Source organism: Malus sylvestris, chromosome 6, assembly GCF_916048215.2.
Source record: "Malus sylvestris chromosome 6, drMalSylv7.2, whole genome shotgun sequence".
Lineage (NCBI taxonomy): Eukaryota > Viridiplantae > Streptophyta > Magnoliopsida > Rosales > Rosaceae > Malus > Malus sylvestris.
Window position 1 is genome coordinate 659138 of NC_062265.1, and position 20513 is coordinate 679650.

General features: G+C 36.2%; 2 protein-coding genes across 3 annotated transcripts; both read right to left on the bottom strand.

Annotated features, from left to right (window-relative positions):
* Nucleotides 1–2621: 2621 nt before the first annotated feature.
* Nucleotides 2622–12455, bottom strand: LOC126626401 (transcription initiation factor TFIID subunit 4b). 2 transcript variants are annotated; one of them, XM_050295727.1, is made up of 15 exons: nucleotides 12190–12455; nucleotides 11897–12087; nucleotides 11674–11779; nucleotides 8177–8724; nucleotides 8004–8099; nucleotides 6931–7926; nucleotides 5966–6090; nucleotides 5773–5860; nucleotides 5523–5658; nucleotides 5266–5321; nucleotides 5130–5186; nucleotides 4901–5041; nucleotides 4689–4754; nucleotides 4330–4594; nucleotides 2622–3123 (listed from the first exon to the last, which is right to left on the bottom strand). In XM_050295727.1, the coding sequence occupies exons 2-15, from the start codon at nucleotides 11936–11938 to the stop codon at nucleotides 2948–2950; spliced, it is 2898 nt and encodes a 965-aa protein (XP_050151684.1). In that variant the 5' UTR covers nucleotides 11939–12087; nucleotides 12190–12455; the 3' UTR covers nucleotides 2622–2947. The 2 variants fall into 2 exon arrangements, with proteins under 2 accessions (XP_050151684.1, XP_050151685.1); XM_050295728.1 differs by having other exon boundaries at nucleotides 6931–7908; nucleotides 12190–12454.
* A 1079-nt stretch (nucleotides 12456–13534) lies between these two features.
* On the bottom strand, nucleotides 13535–20513 carry LOC126626740 (MLO protein homolog 1-like). Its single transcript, XM_050296138.1, has 14 exons — nucleotides 20388–20513; nucleotides 20207–20264; nucleotides 19004–19266; nucleotides 18760–18876; nucleotides 17530–17590; nucleotides 17289–17374; nucleotides 17043–17117; nucleotides 16018–16106; nucleotides 15874–15923; nucleotides 15678–15718; nucleotides 15220–15393; nucleotides 14388–14423; nucleotides 14162–14290; nucleotides 13535–13924 (listed from the first exon to the last, which is right to left on the bottom strand). The coding sequence occupies exons 1-14, from the start codon at nucleotides 20511–20513 to the stop codon at nucleotides 13535–13537; spliced, it is 1695 nt and encodes a 564-aa protein (XP_050152095.1).

Sequence of the window (20513 nt, forward strand, 5' to 3'; positions counted from 1 at the left end):
TTTAATTTCTTCGACCTCGAAATTTGGATTTGATCCATTGTCGCTAAATAGATAAATAACAAAAAAAAAAAGTAAAAGAAAAGCATTGTATTTATTTAAAAACTTTCGTCCTTTTTCTTTTGTTGAACGATAAATTTTTGTTACATTAGGTGTTAAATTAGCCACCAATAAATTAGCCATAAATGGTTACTTGTTTTTTATTTAAAAACTTTCAACTAACTAGTAAAGCAACAAGGTCGTTGTAGTATACTGGTAAGTAATCCCGCCTGTCACGCAATTGTGATTTCTGCACATATTCTTTGCATCTTTTTGAATAGATGTGTTCATTAACTTAGTACAACATGATGCAAACGATGCACTGTACATGATAGATGATGTGAAACGAAAATCGAAAAACGAAGAAAAATCCTGGGTCCAAACTCTATGCATGAATAAAAAAGGTGTACTCAAAAGTCAAACCAATCTTGAAGAAGCAGAAAACTGGTTTGTTGTGAATCGCTTGGGACAAAGAGAGGAAGCTGGCGACCCCGCTATGCTCTACCCTGCTGATGTGTAGATCCCCTCTCCAGACCAGAAGCCAATGAACTGATATTCCTTGTTCCTCTGCTTGGCTGTTCATTCAGAACAGAACAGGCCCCCAAAAATATATGGATTGTCCTGTGTACGTGAGCTCTGCTCCAGAAATCTGAGAAGAGGAACCAGCTGATCTGGAAGATGAGACAAGCTGATCCCAAAAGACTAAGATCTCGCTTTTTTCGCAAGACTCAAGTTCCCCTTTTTCATAGGAAATTGTCCTATGTTTCCATTCCCATTGCTTTGTTTTGCTGACCGCGGAGATTGATCTGTTGATGACTGATAAATGGGATTGAACTGATCTATGTTTGAAGCTTTCTGCTCTAGTGGCGATGTGGTGAGGCTAGAGAATGGTCTGTTTGACTATCTTACAACAGCACAACCGTAAGTTGTTTTCTTGCTGGACTTGATCCTGTGTTGTTTTAGTAGTGACATTCTTAGGACGACACCAGTGCCTGGGATTGAAAAATGCTACAACATAATCCGATGCGAAGCCCAACGACAAGTCACTATGCTTGGAACCAAAGCTTTGGCAATGGGACATGGTCTCTAAGGCCTTATTTGGCAGCTCGGACTATACTGACTATTTTTGTTAGATAGAATAAATAGTCACCGGATAGTACTGACAAAATTAATCGGGCGTTTGATGCAGTATCGGATTAATGATCATATTATTTATACTGTGTTTGGTATTATATCGGATAGGAGGAATCACACTTAAAATAAAATTAAACTTAAAATAAAAAAATAAAAAACCGAAATCTTGTTCCAGATCTCTCCGCACTCCCCAAACTCCCTCCCTCTCTCTCCCTTCTTCTTCCCCGACCAGAGAAGAATCCCAAATAATTGTTCCCCAGATCTCTTCGCCACACCCCCAAACTCCCTCCCTCCCTCTCTCTCTCTTCTTCTTCTTCTTCCCCGACTGCAGAAGAATCCTAAATAAATTCAAACAGCAAATTGACATCATCTCTCCGCCGCAGAAAACGACAGCAAAAAACCCGACTGCAGAAAACCCAGTTGCAGGGGAGGACGGCGAGTAGGTGATGAGGAAGGCAACGAGGACTAGGAGAGCAAAGATGGCAAGAGAAAGCAACGGTGAGATAAGGCAACAGTGAGGACGACGATGGCGAGAGAAGGTGATGGGGAGGACGACGACGCCAAGAGAAGGCAAGAGAGAGGGGGTCGAGTTCGGGAGCAGAGAGTGAGAGCAAGGCCGACTAAATTATACCGTGAATTTGGACAGTATAAGCAAGCAGGTAAACACCGGATAAAAAAGGTAGGCCCAGACTATTTAATCCAGTGCCTATATAATCCAAACAGCCACCAAACATCGTATAACGTATTATTAGAACTATCTGGTGCCTTATACGATGTGCCAAACAGGGCCTAAGACACGTCCGCTACAGCTTCTTGTTATTCCCTCATTGAAAAGGCATACAGAAGAAACATGCTTCAAACTCCCTGGTTTCCCGGAGTGGGTTCTTGTACAATTGTACTACGTGGATGATTTGGCATCAGGGCGTGTCAATCGGCTTCGTAGTGGTGACAGGAACAAGATCAAGAGTCAAGACAATTGGGATATGGCATCATCGATTGAGACATGCATCTTCTGGTTATTTAAGGAAGTTACTTTCGTCATTATTTAGTGATGTTTCAGACTATGCACTTAAATGTAGTGATTGTATTTAACTAAGAGCCATCGTGCTTCGTACTAGTTAAGTTTCAATAAAATAACACAACCATTTGAGTTAATACATTCCGATGTGAGTCCCCCCACTGTTGCTACACAACACAGAATACGTTGGTTTGTTATATTTACGGGGCCTCTACTATCGGTCGTTTCGGGAAAATTATAAGGCACCCTATAGGCCTATACCCTCTTCCAATTTGTAAACAGGTGCAACCTCGTCTTCGTAAAAGTAGTCGCATCGATCAAACCTCCAGCACAACTCCACAGCTCTTCGACTCGAATCATGGTATCGGGGCAATAATCCAAATTTGTTCAAATAAGATTTTTCGTATTCCACAATTTCCAGATCCAAACCCAATAAACTAATCAAAGCTTGAATTAAACACGAATTGGATGAAACCCAGAAGATGAAACGAGGGTTACGTATTGGAACAGCATGATAAAATAACACAAATAAAGGGAAGAATAGTAAAACCATCATCGGCCAGCTTTGCCAACAACAATAAAAGCTTATGGTACAGCAAACTTACCAACACCAGCAGAATTACATTTACAACCAAATGAATGGGAAGAATAACAACTCCGTAAAGCACAAGGTTCCGCTGCATTCTGATAGACGGGGTTGGTTCAAAGAGACTTGGTTTCCTTCCAATCATTTTGCTACAAGGTTTCAAACTTGTACCTTTATTCACCAGTGGTGTTAGATTGAACTCTCTCAAACAAGCGATATATCATAGTAGATCTCGACATCTGAGGTTCTCTCTCTAGGACAGCAATCACATCCTTAACAGATATACTACGAGCCACCTTCGTTTGAGGCACATTAACTTGGTTCTTTCCACATTTTCTAATAGTCCCGGCTACGGAAAATAATTTAAATAAATTAATATATAGCTCACACATGCCTAATGAGAATAATTGTCCAAAATATAAAAAGAAGAAAGAATAGAAAGAACATATAATTAGCAAAGAGAATGCAGAAGGTCTCAAGTTAGAAGAGAAACACCGCCAGCCTCAAGCTTCCGTGATATCCTGTCCACAGCCTCCACAGTGTTCAAAATTTAATGGGCATATAGCACTTTATATGCTTTTGTATTTTGATTATTTCAAACCTAGGGATATGCTTGTAAATGCAACTCAGGATATGCTAACTAAGGCACTTACATACAATGACTATTTAAATTATGTTACTTGTGCAGAACCAAGGTGACGCAGGGCAAAAGCGTTAAGCTAATGGCCATCTGTTGTAGTGGTGTCAAATCACAGAGGAAAAATTCAGGCAATAAATAGAAAAATAGAGATAGAAGGCAAAACTGAAGTTGGAATGAAGATACTTGAGTTCTAGGGCAAACGGGACCGAAAAGATTTTTTAATATGATTTTCTGGAATAAACTTATAAAAACTGCATGTACAAAGTGTCTTAATAGATTAGTTATACTAGGGCAATAACCAAAACACCTAATAAATCCTACCCCTCCAAAGTATTTAAAATGTCACATGACCCATGAGAAGGATAAGGGATATAACTTAGGGTATGTTTTAACGAAGGAATGGGTATGAGAAGGAATGGCATGGGATGAAGAAACCCCCCTTGGTTATTGCATACCTTCATTTTTCAGATATTGTCATACCCAAAATAAATGGGACCCACCTACTTTTTTCATTCCGGTGGTTGTTAATAAACACACGAACAAGAATGGTACCCATTCCTTATCATCTACCAAAACACAAGAGGCTAAGAAGTGAAAAAGAGAAGAAAATAACTAAAATCCCAAACTAATTAGAACCCTAGCCTAGTTGGCTAGCTGGCCCTATTAGCAGTCTTGTAAAGCCTTTTAGACGCTCCTGCATCACAAGGTGTTGGCATTCTCTACTAGCATCAATCTCATGACCTTTGCCAATATAACTCGTATTAGCACTGACACAGTAGTACAGTACCAACTATGGTGGCATACTCTATAGTACTTTGAATCTTGTTTGATGCAGCAGTATCCCAGGTAATGACTATGGATGCTACAAACTATAAAATCAAGATCAGACATATGTTCAAGCTTAATGAAACTTACCAGCTGAAGCAACAGGAGTTCCACCGCTCCTTTTCTCTGCTTCTTGATTGTCCTTCATAGTTCTTCCTGCTGATAATGTAGGCTTGCGGTTTACATCTTTACCTGGCTGGGACCCAGATGCTACATCAATCCCACCTTCACGTTTTTGCCGGGCTTGCTCAGCCATAAGTTGCCATTTTGACAACATGTCATCTCCTCCAACAGCAGCTCGGGCAGCAACATTTGCTGCTGTTGTCCTCATTTTGTCATCTTCCTCTTTGTTTGGCTATCAAATAGAAAGTTACAGAAGATTAATCTCTCTTTAATCTCTCTATTTATTGTAGAGGTAAACATATAAATGCTGCGCAGGATTTTAATACCTTAAATGATTTCGAACGACCCTCATCTTTGTCCTTATCACCATCAACTCCATTGCTAACCTCAGGCTGTATGTAGTCATATTAAATACTTAAGAAAAATAAAACACACCTACACATAAAAAAATATTTTGTGTGTGTGTTTAGCACACTAGCAGTTTACACCATGGTTGCCTAGTTAGAATAGCAATGTAGGATGCATACAAGATACTCACTTCATTAAGCTTTCGAAGTTTTTCTGCCTCGGCCTGCTTTTTTTCAAATTCTTCCCTGGCATTCTGGTTGAGATTCATAACTTGCTGCCGAACATCAGAGGTAATAATAGTGCGGTGTCTTGGCTTCTCAGCATCAACTCTCTAGTGGAAGGAGATTCACTCAAAGTCAGGAATTATTATGATGCAAGAGAATTCGTGTTCAGCAGAAGGAAAAAATAAAAAAACAAACCTGCTTTGACAGTCTGATCAGATTATTTATTAGTCCCCTCATTCTTTCCTCCACACACTGAAGATTCATTTGTCTTAGAATTAGATAACATGGAAGTTTATCACAATAGAAAAGAATATAGCTGCTAGCACCTCACCAGTGACAAGCACCGCTCCACATCATAGCTTACACTTTTCAATCCACATTTGATCACTGCAAGACCCACCAGCATAAATTCCAGATCAATTTCCTTCGTTATAGGAACAAATATGGAATTTTAACATGGGAACTGTAATTGGCACTCCAAAAAGGTAAAATATGCCTTATACAAATATAAAAAGTGCATAATGACTTTTTGGTGTGCCAAGCGCCCTTTCAACGTCTCAATGATAAAAAGATAGATAGTGTATTAACTAATTTCTGCCAACTTTTTCTGCAAGGGATCCTTCTGCAAAATCAGCCTCTCTTCTTCTTCTTGCACAAACTTTCGAGATGCTTCTGAAGCTCGACTATCCTCCTTGGGCCCAGAAAACAGCTGCTCTTCCTCTTCCTGTTTAAATCAAGAATTCAAAAGGTTCTGAGCATGTTACTTAAAGATGGAAACTGTTCATTTAATTAGCTTATCCTCCATAGTAAGATGATTTGAAAGGACACAATACTGTACCCTAAGATTAACTCCACTAACAGCAGTCACATCATTCAGTTGTTCAATGCTTTGATCCAAAAAGTTCCCGGATACCTTTTGCTTCTTACTGAAAGAGATCCAAATGTGAAAGGGTTTAACAGAAAGTTATGTTGAAGAAGCAATGAAATCAATCATCCACAAGATACGACACAACAATATGGATTTATTTTACCTAGACGGAGGTGGTGAAGAACCAAGTGCTTCAAGAGGCTTCTTTTGGCCAACAGAAGGCTTTTTTGGAGGTGCTCTATTACTAATCCCAGCAGGAGAAGTTCCAGAGGGTATTCGATGGCCTAACTGGCATAAATAGATAAGTACAAAAATGAAAAGCCAATCAACATATCAAGTAACGCATGATTTTAAAAAATACATACATTTCAGCACAAAGCAAATGAGGCAAAAATGGATTCAACATGAAATTAGTCCATCCAACCATTTTTTCATGTTACATTTAAGGCTGGGACTGATTGTGATGTAGAAGTAGAACAAGTAACCAGAATTTAGAATATAGACAGGGATTCCAGAACAGAACTAGAACTATGATTCAAGATACGATCATATGAGAAACACAGGAACTTTAAGACTAGAAGACAGAAAGAAATAGATAGGCCGACAAGAATCCAGAAAAAAGATACAGGATTAGAAACAGAACTGTTGAGAAGAAGATCAAGATGGAAAAGACTCAGAGATCAAGATACTTGGGGAGAAAATTTGTTTAATCAATCATTCAAGTCTGTCTATAGAACTACAAAGCACATTAATAACGTAATCCTAAATCTACTAGGAACAGGAAAGTAATCTTAATGCTATTACAAACTGGAAACTAAATAATATAGAAAATGAAGTTAAAACAATCCCATTTCAATTCCCTAACTCGTCCAGCATCAGAGAGGCACAATAAAACAAAATAATGTGGCCACAAAGCATATTGTTATGGATTAACATATAACAAAGCCTGCACAAGTGGATAAATTACAAGACACGGTAACAAAATAGATTAACTCTTGTTTTTCCACAATTAGTTTTAAATAGAGTACTACTTTACAGAAAACACATCATTAAAAACATAATAAGTCGGCAACACACCATAACAATGCATATTTAGCAGAGAACCATAGATGAGAAGAATGAAAGTACCAAGACGTTGGGATCAGCTTGCGTTGTCATGGAAGAAGAAACAGAATTCGGGGGCACTGTGCTTGTAGAAGATGAAGCCCCAATGCTTACAGATGCTGGAAACCCCATTCTTGAAGATTGCTTATCTAACGGCTCGTCCATTGAAATTCCAGGTGACCCATTCCCCTGCTCAAGTTTCGCAGCAGAAGTCAATTCCTGTGAATTAGACAATGGGGGTTTGTGCTGCTGCTCAGCAGTCTGATCAGTCAGTTCCTGTTTTACAAAAGGCATTGATGACAAAGGACCAGAATGTGGCTCTTTATTTGAGGATTGCCAAGGAGCTATATTCTGTTGTAAATTTGAATTATTTGTAAAGTGCGAAAGAGATCCACCCTGCAGTCTACTAGGGTCCTTCATCAAATTTTGCCTCTCCAAATTGGACACACCCATGACGTTCCCTCCCTTTGCTTCCCCACCTGACTGAGCTGAACCCATGCTTTGATGTTGTGGTATTTGCCTAAGTTGTGAATCATGAGGTTGCTGTTTGAGAGGCAATGTATTGATACTTGTCCCCGTATATGGGTGATAATTACCACCAGTACTTCCATACATGGAATAGGATGATTGTGGATACTGCAACGGTTGTTGCTGCTTATTAAGTATTTGCATAGGACCAGATGAGCGCTCCCTTTCTTGATTCCCAGCTACCACACTAGAAGAAGACATTTGGCTGACTTGCATTCCATGAGAGTCTGACTGACGTTCTGCCTCCCGCAGTTTTTTAGCACTGTTTTCAAGGACTGAATGGCTTGAATCAGACTGCAGTTGAACTGTTGAAGATGGAATGTGCGATGGGTCTGTCGGAGAGTTGGTGCCTCTCTGATTAAGTGCAAATGAACGGGGATCAGGGAACTGTGTGGAACCTGCAGTTGCGGATGGCATCTTAGGAGACTGTTGCTGCACTGAAGCCTGAGGCAGTAACTGGTGTTTAGGACCTGGCTGCAAAGTTTTTGTATGCTGGTTTTCAGTTTATCAAAAAAGGATACATTATAACTTAATTCAAATTATATTAATTAAACCCATTATACACTTACCTGCGATTGTACTTTCATTACTGCCAATTTGAGCATCTGGTCCCCAACAACACTTCGAATGTGCCGAACAAAAGCGTCTTTTGAGATTTCATTATTCTAGAATAGAGACACAGTCAGAAACCAGAAGGTTTAATAAAACACCCAACACCTTGATATAGAAGTGTAGGACCAACCTTGAGTTTGCCAAATAGAGTATTAAGTTGCATGGCCCTGTCTTTATCAAGCTGGGGCAATAGGACAGGTAGTAACAGGCCAAACGGTACTTGTTTACTACGATTCATTGGGTTGCTTGGCTGCTCAGTGATCATTGCCTGTTGACTGCTCATCCTCTGAAGCTTTAAGTACTGAGATTCGCTTTGCGGAGTAGGTGTAATGTCCTGCTCCTGATTGGAGACGGGAATTTTTCCAGAAATCGGCGTGCCAGTTGTTTCAGGTACCTGGAGGGATTTTTGTTCTGCTTGCCCTTGTTGAAGATCACCTTGGGGTTGCTTCTGGGACAAAGAAAAGTGACTAAGTTCCTGTGAGGCATCACTTTTTAGCTGCATATTTTCAGCAACAGATCCTTGTTGCTTTAGCTCCATTTCATATGAATGCAGTTCTCGCGGTTGTGCAATTTTTTGGTCATGTTGCATTTCGCATGCTGTACTTTCATCCTGACCAGTTGTTTGGAACTGTGGTAATGGCTGACTAGAAGTATTATTGCTTCCTTGAGACAAAATCGCTGCATTATTCAGTTGCACACATTATTCTGGGTATGAACATATGCAAACTCCATGACAATTAACTAGAGATTACAGGCACAACAGTTGAACAAACTTTTCAAATCACTTCTGATATTTTAGGGTCAGAAAATGCCCAAAATAAATTGCTAATGATGTAATAAGTAGAAGTTGAATAGATTGACAAAATAGAACTAATGGTCAAGGTACATTAATATCAGTGTCAATGGAAATATTGAAGGTTCTACACTGAAATATTGACATCATGAATCATCAAGAGAGAACTAACAGATATTATTAAAAACCTGTGGACATTTAAAATAAAGAATCAAATGATGCTTACCTAATTAGTTATCTATAATTTTTACCCAAACATTTAGATGCATATATATGAACTTTACATGATTTAAGACAAATACAACGAACAATGGTAACCCTTGTTATTCAGAAAATGTTTCTTTAGGTCTATAAAAAAGTAATAGAAGTCAACATTTTACCTTGCATGGTGTTATCTTAAGACATCCCCAATTTTTTCATGTAATTTTTTTCATCACCATCCTTTTTAAAAGAACATTAACTTTTAAGTGAAAAACAACACATTAATACTACAGAAACTACTGGAATCCCTAAGAACGTTGTTCCATCATCGTTTTTGAACTATCTGTTCAAAATTTGAAACATGACGAATGAACTTCTAAAAGCTATGATCTCATAATCTTTGGGCCAATCAATGTAAATAAAACATTTGGTATGGCCACTGTAGAGGCAAAGTTCAAACTATAGCAACTTACTTTATTTTAGGGAAATAAATTTAACACACCCCTTTTCTCCCCATGAACACCCTGCTTATTTGTGGCGTTTGGACCAAATAAAACAAAGGTGAATCAAGGGGCAAATATAACCAAGTGTGTGCAGAAAGAGAAAAGGGGAGTGCAGAAATCATTTCCCTTATTTTATTGCTGGATAATACTCTCTCCCATGAAAAAAGTCTCTCTGTCCAAGCTCATTTATGACTCCTAAGCTTTGCCCTGATACCACTTTGGATTATAGTGCTTTAACTTGTCCAAGCTCATTTATGTTTGCTGATTACTAGTATTCTTTCAAGTAGTGTGTTGGGTAATGCAGATTTGTTCTGTTCTTTTCTTTATGTTATATAGTGCATTCATGTTATTATGAGTAAAAATTTCCGGTGTTTTTCCAAGAATGTTGATTGGCTTAAAGAAAAAGAACCTTGTTCTGGATTTTTCATTTGATGATTATAAAACAAGGGTGTTGTTATTGGCACTCCAAAAATCTCACAGTGCACACCAAACTTTCTATATCTAGGAAGAAAAAGTACACTTATGAGGAGTGCATGAGTTTTTTGGAATGCCAATAACATCACCCTAAAACAAAAGTGAAAAAGAATCATACTTTCACTCAAAGCGGCTTAACTTCAAGGTCTTTTGGATCTTTGGAAGTAACTAAAGAATGAATTACTTTAGCTGATTACTTTTATATTCTTAAGACAACTTCATTAAAAGTTTGTCTTTTTTTCATTTCATCTTTTAGAAAAGAAAAACAAAACTTATTTTTATATTTGAAGTTAGGTTAAAAGAACTATCTTGACCAATCCAGAGAAAATCTGCATCATTTATTCAAAATATGATTCGATCCTTCCATGCAAGTGCAACCCATAAGAAAAGTCATAATTCCAACATGGATATGGTGTTTCGGAAAAATAAATAAATAAATAAAAGGTGGAAGCTCTAAAAAACGAAAGTGTTTTAATCAACAACTGGGTATGAAATCTATAAAATATGCACCTTAATGTCTGGCCAATTACATAGGGCCCTAGATAATCCAAAACATACTAATTCAAAATAAGTTGTCATAAGTTTAAGTTCCAGGAGTAAAAGTGAGATATAGAAGAAAATTTGAGAGGCATTGCTGAGAGGAGTACAAGATGAGAATTCCAAGGTATTGACCTTATTGGACACTGACAGAAAGATGAAGATGTTTGGTTTCAATTTTCAATTGATAACCACTTACTGTAGAAGAACCAAGGATCCAAGTAGAAGTAAAGATGGCAAGTTACGCCAAATAGCAAAGGTAGAATGAGGGAGAAGAGTAACTTTAACTCAACTCTGTTGTAAAAAAATGCTTTCTCCAGGACCTTGTTTTCGATAGACTATCATGACTCACAATTAACCAAGCACAAAGAATAAACAAACAACCAAAACACCACACACAAAAGAAAAGGTACACACCATGAACACAGAATTATAGTGGTTCGGCCTAAACTTGCCTATGTCCACTCCGGTGATTACTGAGATACTCCACTAGTATGAAAGCCCCTTTGGTTTACAAGAAAAAACCCCATTTGCTGTCACAAATCCAGGTCTTAACATATCTCACCCCTCACACTCTCTCAAAGTGTTTCACTCTACTGTCATCCAAATTCCTAATCTATATTGTACAAGGAAACTTAATCTTTCCTAAATCTTTTAGGACAAGAATCTCTGCACCTAGCTTCCCTAATACAATCCTAAACAAATTAGGACACTAACATTCACGAAACAAATTCCTAACAAATACAGACCCAAGTTTCGGTCTACAATTTATGGGGTCTGCACAAAATAAAAAATGGAAATGAATACTATCCTTCCTAAGATCATATTTGAATAACTCGTGCCGAACACTATTAACATAAAAAGAACCATGCAAGCAGGATCAATTAGAGCGGAAAATCTGACCTAAATTTTGTTCCAAGAGATATAAGAATCAAAACAAAAATCAAGCGGAAAATTGAAGCTTTTCTATCCAATCCAAGATACTCGTGCTTTCCAAAAGACGAACACCAAAGCTAACAAATTATGAAAAGCAATAAAATTGTAACAAAGTGTTGAGAGTAATCAGCAAAAGGTGTATGATTAAGGTGTTTGAGTGAGAAATAAGGTTAAGGAGGATACCGGAGTCGGAATCAGATGGCTGGGAAGCAGATGCATCTCCTTCAATGTCCCTATTGAGGGCAGCCTGGAAGGCCTCCACATCCGCCCCCGAATGCATGGTTTCGTCCTTCGCACAATTCAAACCAGAAAAAGAAAAAAAAATAAAAAGCTTCAGAATTTAACATATGTGGAGACTTAAATTAAGAGCTACAGATGTGACAGAGACAGAGAGAGAGAAGAGAACCTCATCGTCTTCGAGCAGCTTCTTCATAATGGAGGGGTCCATGATGCGATTAGGATATATGCCGCTGGTTCCCCACTAGTCAAAGAATCAAAACCTCTCTCTCTCTCTCTCTCTCTCTCTCTCTATATATATATATATATATATATGCTGTTAGCACTGTGAAGGCAATCGAGCACGGCCACAAAGGCAACCTGTAGATTTAGAAGAAGAAAAAGCAAAGGCGTTATCGAGAATAAGATGGTCATAAAAAGACAAGCAACGAAGCAATTGAATTGGACCTACAACGGATTTACCTCTTCAATTCAGCAAATGTTGATATTTACAGCCACATCAATCAAGCATCGACTATCGAAGAAGAAGAAGAGAAGGAGGGAGGGCGGCCGGCCGGCTGCGCAACTGGGTCCCACAGCTCGCTGGTGAAGAACTGAACAGAAGAAATCAAAAGCAAGGAAGAAGAAGAAGTGAAAGACAAGAATTCAAAACACTGATTCTATTGAATTGAAGGGGGAGGAGAAGAGCAAATCAAAAGGAGGAATGGAGGAGTAGGACGAGGAGGAGAGGAGAGGGCTGTTAAAGAGTTTACACGCGGTTGGGCTCTGGGTCTCACGGATGGGCCGGGGGTTGGCTTTGAAGTTGGGCTATGGGCTGTTGCATTCAATTTTATTTTATGGGCTGGGTTTGGTTTTTTTTGTTATGACCTATACTGTTATGACCGGGTAAAAACACCGGTGAAGTTGAAATTCGTCGCGGTGACTTTTGGACGGATCGGATAGGAAACAAAGGTTTTTAGTAGAGTTCATTGATGCAATGTCAATACTGCTCTTTTATTTGTTTCGTGGAAGTGCTTCAGAGTCTATTGTGAATTTGTTTCGTCATTGTGCCCATGTGATTTACTTTCGGCCTGCTAGTCTCTTGGACCTACGATCGAGTAGATATGACAAAAATTTCTTACAAAAAATTAAATGGAACTTTAACGAAAATCAACTGGTACCACATTTTTATATTAAAAAGTCAATCCTGGTAATATTCATTTTACCTTTTATTTTATCATTATCGTTAAAACTCAAAGTTTTCAAATTCTTTTCATTAGTTTGTACCATAGTTTTATAATCTTAGATGGCATCCAATGTGGAACTTTAGATGGATAGCCACATTATTTAAAACAATCGATTTTTCAATTTAATTAGAAATTAAGAACCCAAAAAAAAATAAAAATAAAAAGAAACCCTAAAACCTAGCAATGTGAAGCCCGTTTGCTTCTGTAGTCCTCCTCATCCCTTCCCCTCCTTCCTTCGCATACCCTTTCATAGTAACCATTTTCATAGTCAATATCACTACCTTATTATTCTATGGAACATCGATCGATATGTAAATACGCCAAGAATAAATATAAAAAGCTAACTATCCATTAGGATATTAAACTACATGCAAAGTCTAATATATATAGTTATACAAACAAGTTCTTTTGAACATCATCTAATTTTAAGGGTTGATCAACAAGTATATTGTCGATCAAAATGACTTGGAGTATTTACTCATAAACTCAAAGTTAAAGTTCGAATGTTCACATCCGCTCTATCCTCTTTTGTATAAAATTTGAAGAGTACTTAATTATTCATAGTTTTAAGGACAAAAATATCAAGGTCGACTAGCAAATGTAAAATCAACAGTATGTGATCCTTCTTTCATTTCTATTGCTGTTGCAGGTTGGTCTCCTAGTCTTCTAAAACCATTCCCGTCATGTGCGGAGCCTTCCATCTCCGAGAGCTCGGCGTCAGATTGGTAAGATCTTGGGGAATTGAGGACGCTTTCAAGGTCGGATTGATTGGACCTGAGCTTTTGGTTGTGAAGCAGATGCAAGGGTGATGTACCCCGACTTGGCGTATTTTCCCCGCTTACAAATCCTGAGGAAGAAGCATCTCCTTTAGTATTCCTCAACTTCTTTCTTTGCTTTGCAGCCTTTTGCCAGTTCTTAAGAGCCTTTGCCGTTTGCTCCTCAAAAATTGCTTTCTTCATATGAGATCCCATCTGCAATTTAACATAATATGCATGCATGCATAAACATAGGTTACTAGATATTATATAGTAAATTTCTCAAATAAAATTCTTAATTTTGAACAATAAAGGGCAAAAAGAAACGTCTTTTTTTTTTTTTTTCCTTTTGAAATTAAAGTTGAAACTTTTAATCAAATTCCTCAAATTTAGAGGGTAATATATGGTCGAATCAAAGCATGAAGAAATGTTACAAAAGGGCAGTTAACTCACTTGTGTAATCAAACAATAAAGAGGGAAGGTAATGTAACTGCATAGGATCTGTAGGGCTACTCCAAGGAAAACCCTTGTCAATATCAGAGGCAAGTTGTCGTGGAAGCATGATGTGAACCCAAATTCAGACTGCATCCATACATATATAAATATTAGTTATAGTATACGTAGTTGGGAGGTGCAATAAGATATAAACATAATTTTATATGGGATTGTGGTAACTTACAGATATCCAGACGAAGTATGCCATTTGGAATGCGTTCTGTGCAACAAAAAATGAATTCTTAGAAATCTTATTGGGCGGTAGCTTCTGATACGACTATATACATATGGGGTTAGATTGAAGGACACAAGCTTTTGACACATTTTGACACAAATTTTGTCGCCTCACTTTGTAATGAATTTCAACAATCCAAATTGTCCATATCTTAGTACATATTCATATTCATAGATCATTTTTGCACTTTGTAATATATTTCAACGATCGAATTGTCCATATCATAGTACATATTCATAGCTCATTTTTGCAAAAAATTAGACACATCCAAAAACTAAACAAGCAAAAAATCTTGGTTCATTAAATAAAATTGAATTGAAATGTATGCAATCAAACAACTAAACAATTATTGATTTAATCGCTTTCTGGCATGGATATTTCTTTTAAAAGAGAATCCAAAAACTAAATTGTTCCAATTATTAAACCACATCACGAATTTAGAAGAGCATTCTTATGTTTTTTTTTTTTGTCAAAATTCTTATGTTATTGTTTGATGACTGAATATTTTGTTGTTGGAGATCCAACAACCGCTTTTCAAAATTTCATTCTTTTTTTCATTTAATTCTTATAGAGATTCTAATTCTTCAATTGAAGCAGTTATACTTTTAGGACCCCTAAGATTCCCACAACCTAAAATAGTCTTTTAAAGTAGTGATACAGACCCTATTACTTTAGGGTCTTCCATTAGATATGCCTAAGAAACTTAATTTTGTATGATAATTTGCCTAAAAGAAGATGATAGGTAATGTTGACAAGAAAAAATAACCAACTTTAAGCTTACCTGAAATAATGTAAAATGAATTAAGAGAAGAGTCCACTCCGGTCGGTTAAACCAAAAGTACTTGTTGTTTGGCTCCACAACGGGAGCGCCTTTAACAACTGTATTCCGATCATGCATTTCTTGAGCCATCTCCACGATGATAAGCTCAAGCTTTGTACCCACCAGAAGAAGAATCTGCACGGACAAAATTAAATAATTATTAATAAGATCATCTCCATATATAAAAAATGAGAATATGCACAGGAACTTGCAGCTAGCACACTATAGAGCTTTGTACTTCCGCTTTTGAAAAATTAAGGGGTTGTTTGGTATCTTTCTTGGAACTAGTGATTACAACATAGTTTAATCGCATTTATCTTTTTTGAAAATATATATAAATCATTTTCAAATTGAATACCAAACAACATGTAGTATATATTAACTCGATCATTGCTAATGTGATGATATCATTGTCTTACAATAAGAGGAGCCAACGACAACCAATTGAGCGTGTACCATTCTGTTGCATTAACAAAGTAGAACAAGATACCAATTGATCAGTATTTAACGATATTCGATTTTCATGGCCAATAAGAAATTAAAATGTGCGGGTCGTGATCATGGTCTGTGTGTGCTAAAGAGAAGCTTAGAGAGATAGAGAGGGAGAGAGATTACTGTAAACGTTTAGAAGCAAAAAAACGACGGCAAAAATCCATAGTGGTAAACTGCATGCAAAATAAAGAAATTAAATCATTGTTATTAGCATAAGAACATTATCAAAAAGTTAACAAACACGACGTCGTATATTTAGAGAGAGACCTGATTCCCACGACGACCTTAAAGTCATCTTCCATGGATCTCTTAATATACTTATGGAAGTCAAATTTGCTATTTGGAGCAAAATGTGCCTGCATGCATGCATTAGCTAGCCTATTAATGCCAGAAAGAGAGAGAGCAAGGTTCGACAAATGAGTGCATACTGCTAATGCCAGAAAGAGAGAGCATGGTTCGACAAATGAGCTCATACTAAATAATAATAATAATAATAATAATAATAATGCTACACTTAACATATTTTTTTTATATAATTTTTTTTTTTGGTATCATCTCTCTAATAGAGGTAAAACCTACCGGAAAGGATCCTCGCCGTATCCTTTTCTTGGGGATCCCGGAGATCCCGTGATCGTGGCCTTTCATCGTATATCGTGCGGTTAGAAATCATTTGAAATTTAAAATTAAATATAAATAGTACCTAACGAAAACTGATCGTACGATGTACGATGAACGGCCACACGATCATGGGATCCCCAAGAAAAGGATCCGGCGATGATCCTTTTCCATACCTACCAACACACATAGGTCTAATATGGTAAAAGTAATGTGGAGACCGTTTAGCTATCAATATGTGTCGAACAAATTGGTGGCTATGGGAACAAGTATAATATCCCTCATGATTAACTGTCAACTTTGTTTGATCCATATGGATGAGTAAACGGTCTACAAATTAAATGAAATTTTCTTAAAATGATCTTTAGATAATGATAAGAATTGAACAATTGAAATTTTGATGTTTGTATAATAAATGATGGCACATTGTTATATTAAGTTGAAATGACACTTCAGTTACATGGAAGGTGCCAAGCTGTAGAGAAATGTTTTAGAGTATCCAGAATATGGATCGGAACATCACGTATCATAATAAAAGGGGAGGAACACTTGAAAGAAAGAAAAAACTCTACTACACTTATATTTTGACACATAATATACTGACCCATATTCCAAAAACACTGAAAAGTCTCTCCAAGCTGTGTCCATGTTACATTTAACTTCTAATTATTACTTACATTAATAAATCCGTGGCGCATGGTCAAATAGTCCACCCTTGTTACTGAACCAAAGAATTGCCTGAAGAATGCCACCTACAATGCACGAAAGAGGCTCTCATAAGGGTGAAGCTTTGATCAAGGTTTTTTCTTCTTTTTGTTTTTCCGTTTGATTTTTGGTGGGCGTGTGTAGTAATTTAGGACGATTTTCTCAACAAGTGTATCCAAATAACATTACTCAAATATTATACACGTGAATCAACTCACAATCCATCTTATTCCAGGCATTGTAGAAAAGCCAGAGTGACGCTTCACAAACGAAGTTTGTCGAGTAAACCTGAATCTTGAAGGATCTGCTCACATTAGTTTACAGTAATTAATATTGTTAAATGTTCTAATATTCTTTGTGGCCAGAAGGCCTATAGAGTAGACCACCAAAAAAAAATATATATATATATATCTTGGCAAGCACAATAAGCGAAGAAATAAAATATTAAAATATTGATACCATTTGTAAACTGATATTCCAAGGACGATGTCTCTGATTCCCAAGCTTTCCATTTCTTCATCTGGTCGGCACTCATACAGTAAGAGCATTGTTAAAGCTGATTAGTTGATTTGATTTTGATTAATTAATTAATTAAGAAATATATAATTGTAATTAACGCTTGCTTTATCGTTTCTTTTTCATCTTCTTTTTGAGGTAGGTTGTCCTCATCTCATATCACGATTTCCATTAATTTATACGGGTGGAGTACTGGCCGGCTGGCCGGATACCAAGCCACAGAATATAGAAAAGGCCAAATGTAAAAATGTTTTGACATACATGATTCCATATTATATGATCCCATTCAACTACTTTACAATATTAATATATAGGCTAATTAAATAAGATTTTAATTTTTTTAAAATTAATATGCTAATCAAGTATTTTTAAACTTGCAAGTTAGACTACCTCCATCCTCTTGCTATATTTGTCTGACAGACCAATCTTTATATTGCGAGTGAACTTGGACCATATATATCTCCAGGAAACAATTAACATCATTAATGAGAATTTAAACAGCAATTAGGTTGGCACTTTGGTAAAAGAACATATTTCTTTATGCAAGTTACAACTAGCAGCTTCCAAATATGTTATGCATGTGTAAGGTACAACTTCTGTAGTAGAGAATAAGTGAGAAAAACAGTCGGGGAAAAACGTGAAGTAAAGTTGAAATTGAGTAAGTACCCTTGTTTTTTAAATATAAAAAACTAAAACTCGATCCGTTAATTATATGTTATAATATACATTTAACTCTTTTTTATTGCTAAGGAGAATTCTCTTTATACTTTTACTAGCATATGGGTACACACAAAGTGTGTGAGAAATTTTTTTATCTTTGTTTTTGAAATAGAAGGAGAGAGGAAGAGAGTGATAGAGAATGTTGGAGTGGGATGTTTTTTTTTTTTAATTAGAGATTGTTAGGATTACATGTAAGTGAGGTTTTAAAAAAACATCAAAATTTGGTTGTATGAAATTACATTTCTGCCCCATATTTCTTATTCATTTTCTTTTTAATTAGAAGGTTAAACTGGTAATTTCATAGAATTTTGGTTGACAATGAGTGTTTTATTAATTAGTAGATATAGATAAAAGATTTAGACACTTACGCGTAAAAAAAAAAAAAAGTTTCTTTTACCGAATACCTGGGTATATAACCACACCAATAAGTGATGCATATATGATGGAACTTACTTTGGCCTGCGCAAGTGCCATAGTGACGACACTGTAGAAAACATGAAAAACAGCAAGCACGAAGATGAATACATGCAATTGGTGCATCCCAGATGCAGATATCAAAGGTACTTTGCCCTGCACAGTACATGCATTGACAAATCAATATGGAAATTATATTTAAAAATTAATTGAAGAGTACACATTATATAGCAACTAAGAATGATTCATTACGAGTTGTGTTAATATGTAATTAATGACATACTCCTGCGCAAGAAGATGAATCTCCAGCACTAGAGGCTAAAACTCGACGCCAGATCATGTTTTCAGCATGTGACAGTAACTTTCGTCGTCGATCCTCGTCGCCTCCTCCTTTATTACCTTCATCCTTGCCGCCCTCACTATACTTAGACTCGTTTAACTGACATGGAAGCATGGTGTCACCATACTTGGTTGAGATGCATATTTTTGGAAGAAATCGTGTTCCAACAGTAAGCAGTAGAGATATGAAGCCCAAAAGCATTAGCTCTGCATGGACACACAATATACATATAGGCAAATATTTTCAGTTTCTAACAGAGATATCATCACATATCACAACATGTCATCAGATTATGTAAGTAATTAAAGGGGCTTTTTAACTTTAATCCTTCAAGAAGATTTAAATTTAAAATAAACCTAGTGTTAGTTTTTAACTAAAACAAGTTTTTTAATTTATTAATTTCATTTAACATTCTTTAAACTTGAAAGACTCAATTAATGTACTTAAATGTTAGTAATGAAATGTGTGTACCAAAATGTATTATATTGAACTGATGTATTTAAATGTTAGTACTGAAATGTATGTACCGAAATATATGCACCGAAATGTATTATATTAAATTAATGTACCTAAATGTGTGTACCGAAATGTTAGTACCAAAATGTATGATATTGAATTAATATACCTAAATGTCTGTATCGAAATGTATGTACATAAATGTATGCACTGAAATCTATTATAATGAAATTAATGTACCTAAATGAAGAAGACAAAGTACATTAATTGAAATATATTGTATAACAAAATTTATTTTATCTAAATGTTTACAATAAAATATATTAGGATAAATGAAATGAAAATGAAAAATATAATGAAATGAAATTAATACATTATAAATTAGGAAGAAAAAGAGAAATAATTAAAAAATAAAAATATAATTAATAAATGAGGTTATTAATGTATCAAGGGAATAAAATTAGATTTTGATATTACTTATCGTTTTAATCTAAAAATCATTTTTGTCAAGAATTAAAATGAAGTTTTCTATTAATTTTAAATTCTTGTTAGAATATATATAAACATGTGAGTGGGCGTGTGGGGTGTGGGTGTGGCGTCTAGACAGAGAAGACATACGACATACGGAAGAAAAAAAACAACTGTAATTAGCATAGTGTATCTAACGATAGTAATTAAATTTGAACTGACCAGCTTTTATTTTCTCCAAAGCTTCAAGCATAGCTTTCTTATTGCGTTTCTGGAACCACTGTCATTGTAAAATTAAATTTTATATACAGTTATCCATGACCATATATTAGTAAATAACTAATAGTAAGAAATATTTCTGGCATATACTGCACGTGACGTATATACATATGTAGGTACATACCTTTCCAAGAGCATGAATTGCTTGTTCTATGATAATAGAAATAACTATGAAAACTGCACAGGCGATGGCAACAGCCCATGTTGGCGTCTGTTTTAAACTTCTTTCTCCCGCAGCTGCTGCTGCCAT

Excerpts from the sequence above, each read along its gene's own strand:
- LOC126626401 (XM_050295727.1), bottom strand. The coding sequence starts at position 11,938 with ATGGACCCCTCCATTATGAAGAAGCTGCTCGAAGACGATGAG. Across the intron at positions 8,725-11,673 it reads GCCATCTGATTCCGACTCCG|CGATTTTGTCTCAAGGAAGC; the intron begins GTATCCTCCTTA and ends TGAATAATGCAG. Across the intron at positions 5,861-5,965 it reads TCTTCACCACCTCCGTCTAG|TAAGAAGCAAAAGGTATCCG; the intron begins GTAAAATAAATC and ends GATCTCTTTCAG.
- LOC126626740 (XM_050296138.1), bottom strand. The coding sequence starts at position 20,513 with ATGGCAGCAGCAGCTGCGGGAGAAAGAAGTTTAAAACAGACGCCAACA. Across the intron at positions 18,877-19,003 it reads ATTCATCTTCTTGCGCAGGA|GGCAAAGTACCTTTGATATC; the intron begins GTATGTCATTAA and ends TGTACTGTGCAG. Across the intron at positions 14,291-14,387 it reads CATACTTCGTCTGGATATCT|TCTGAATTTGGGTTCACATC; the intron begins GTAAGTTACCAC and ends GTATGGATGCAG.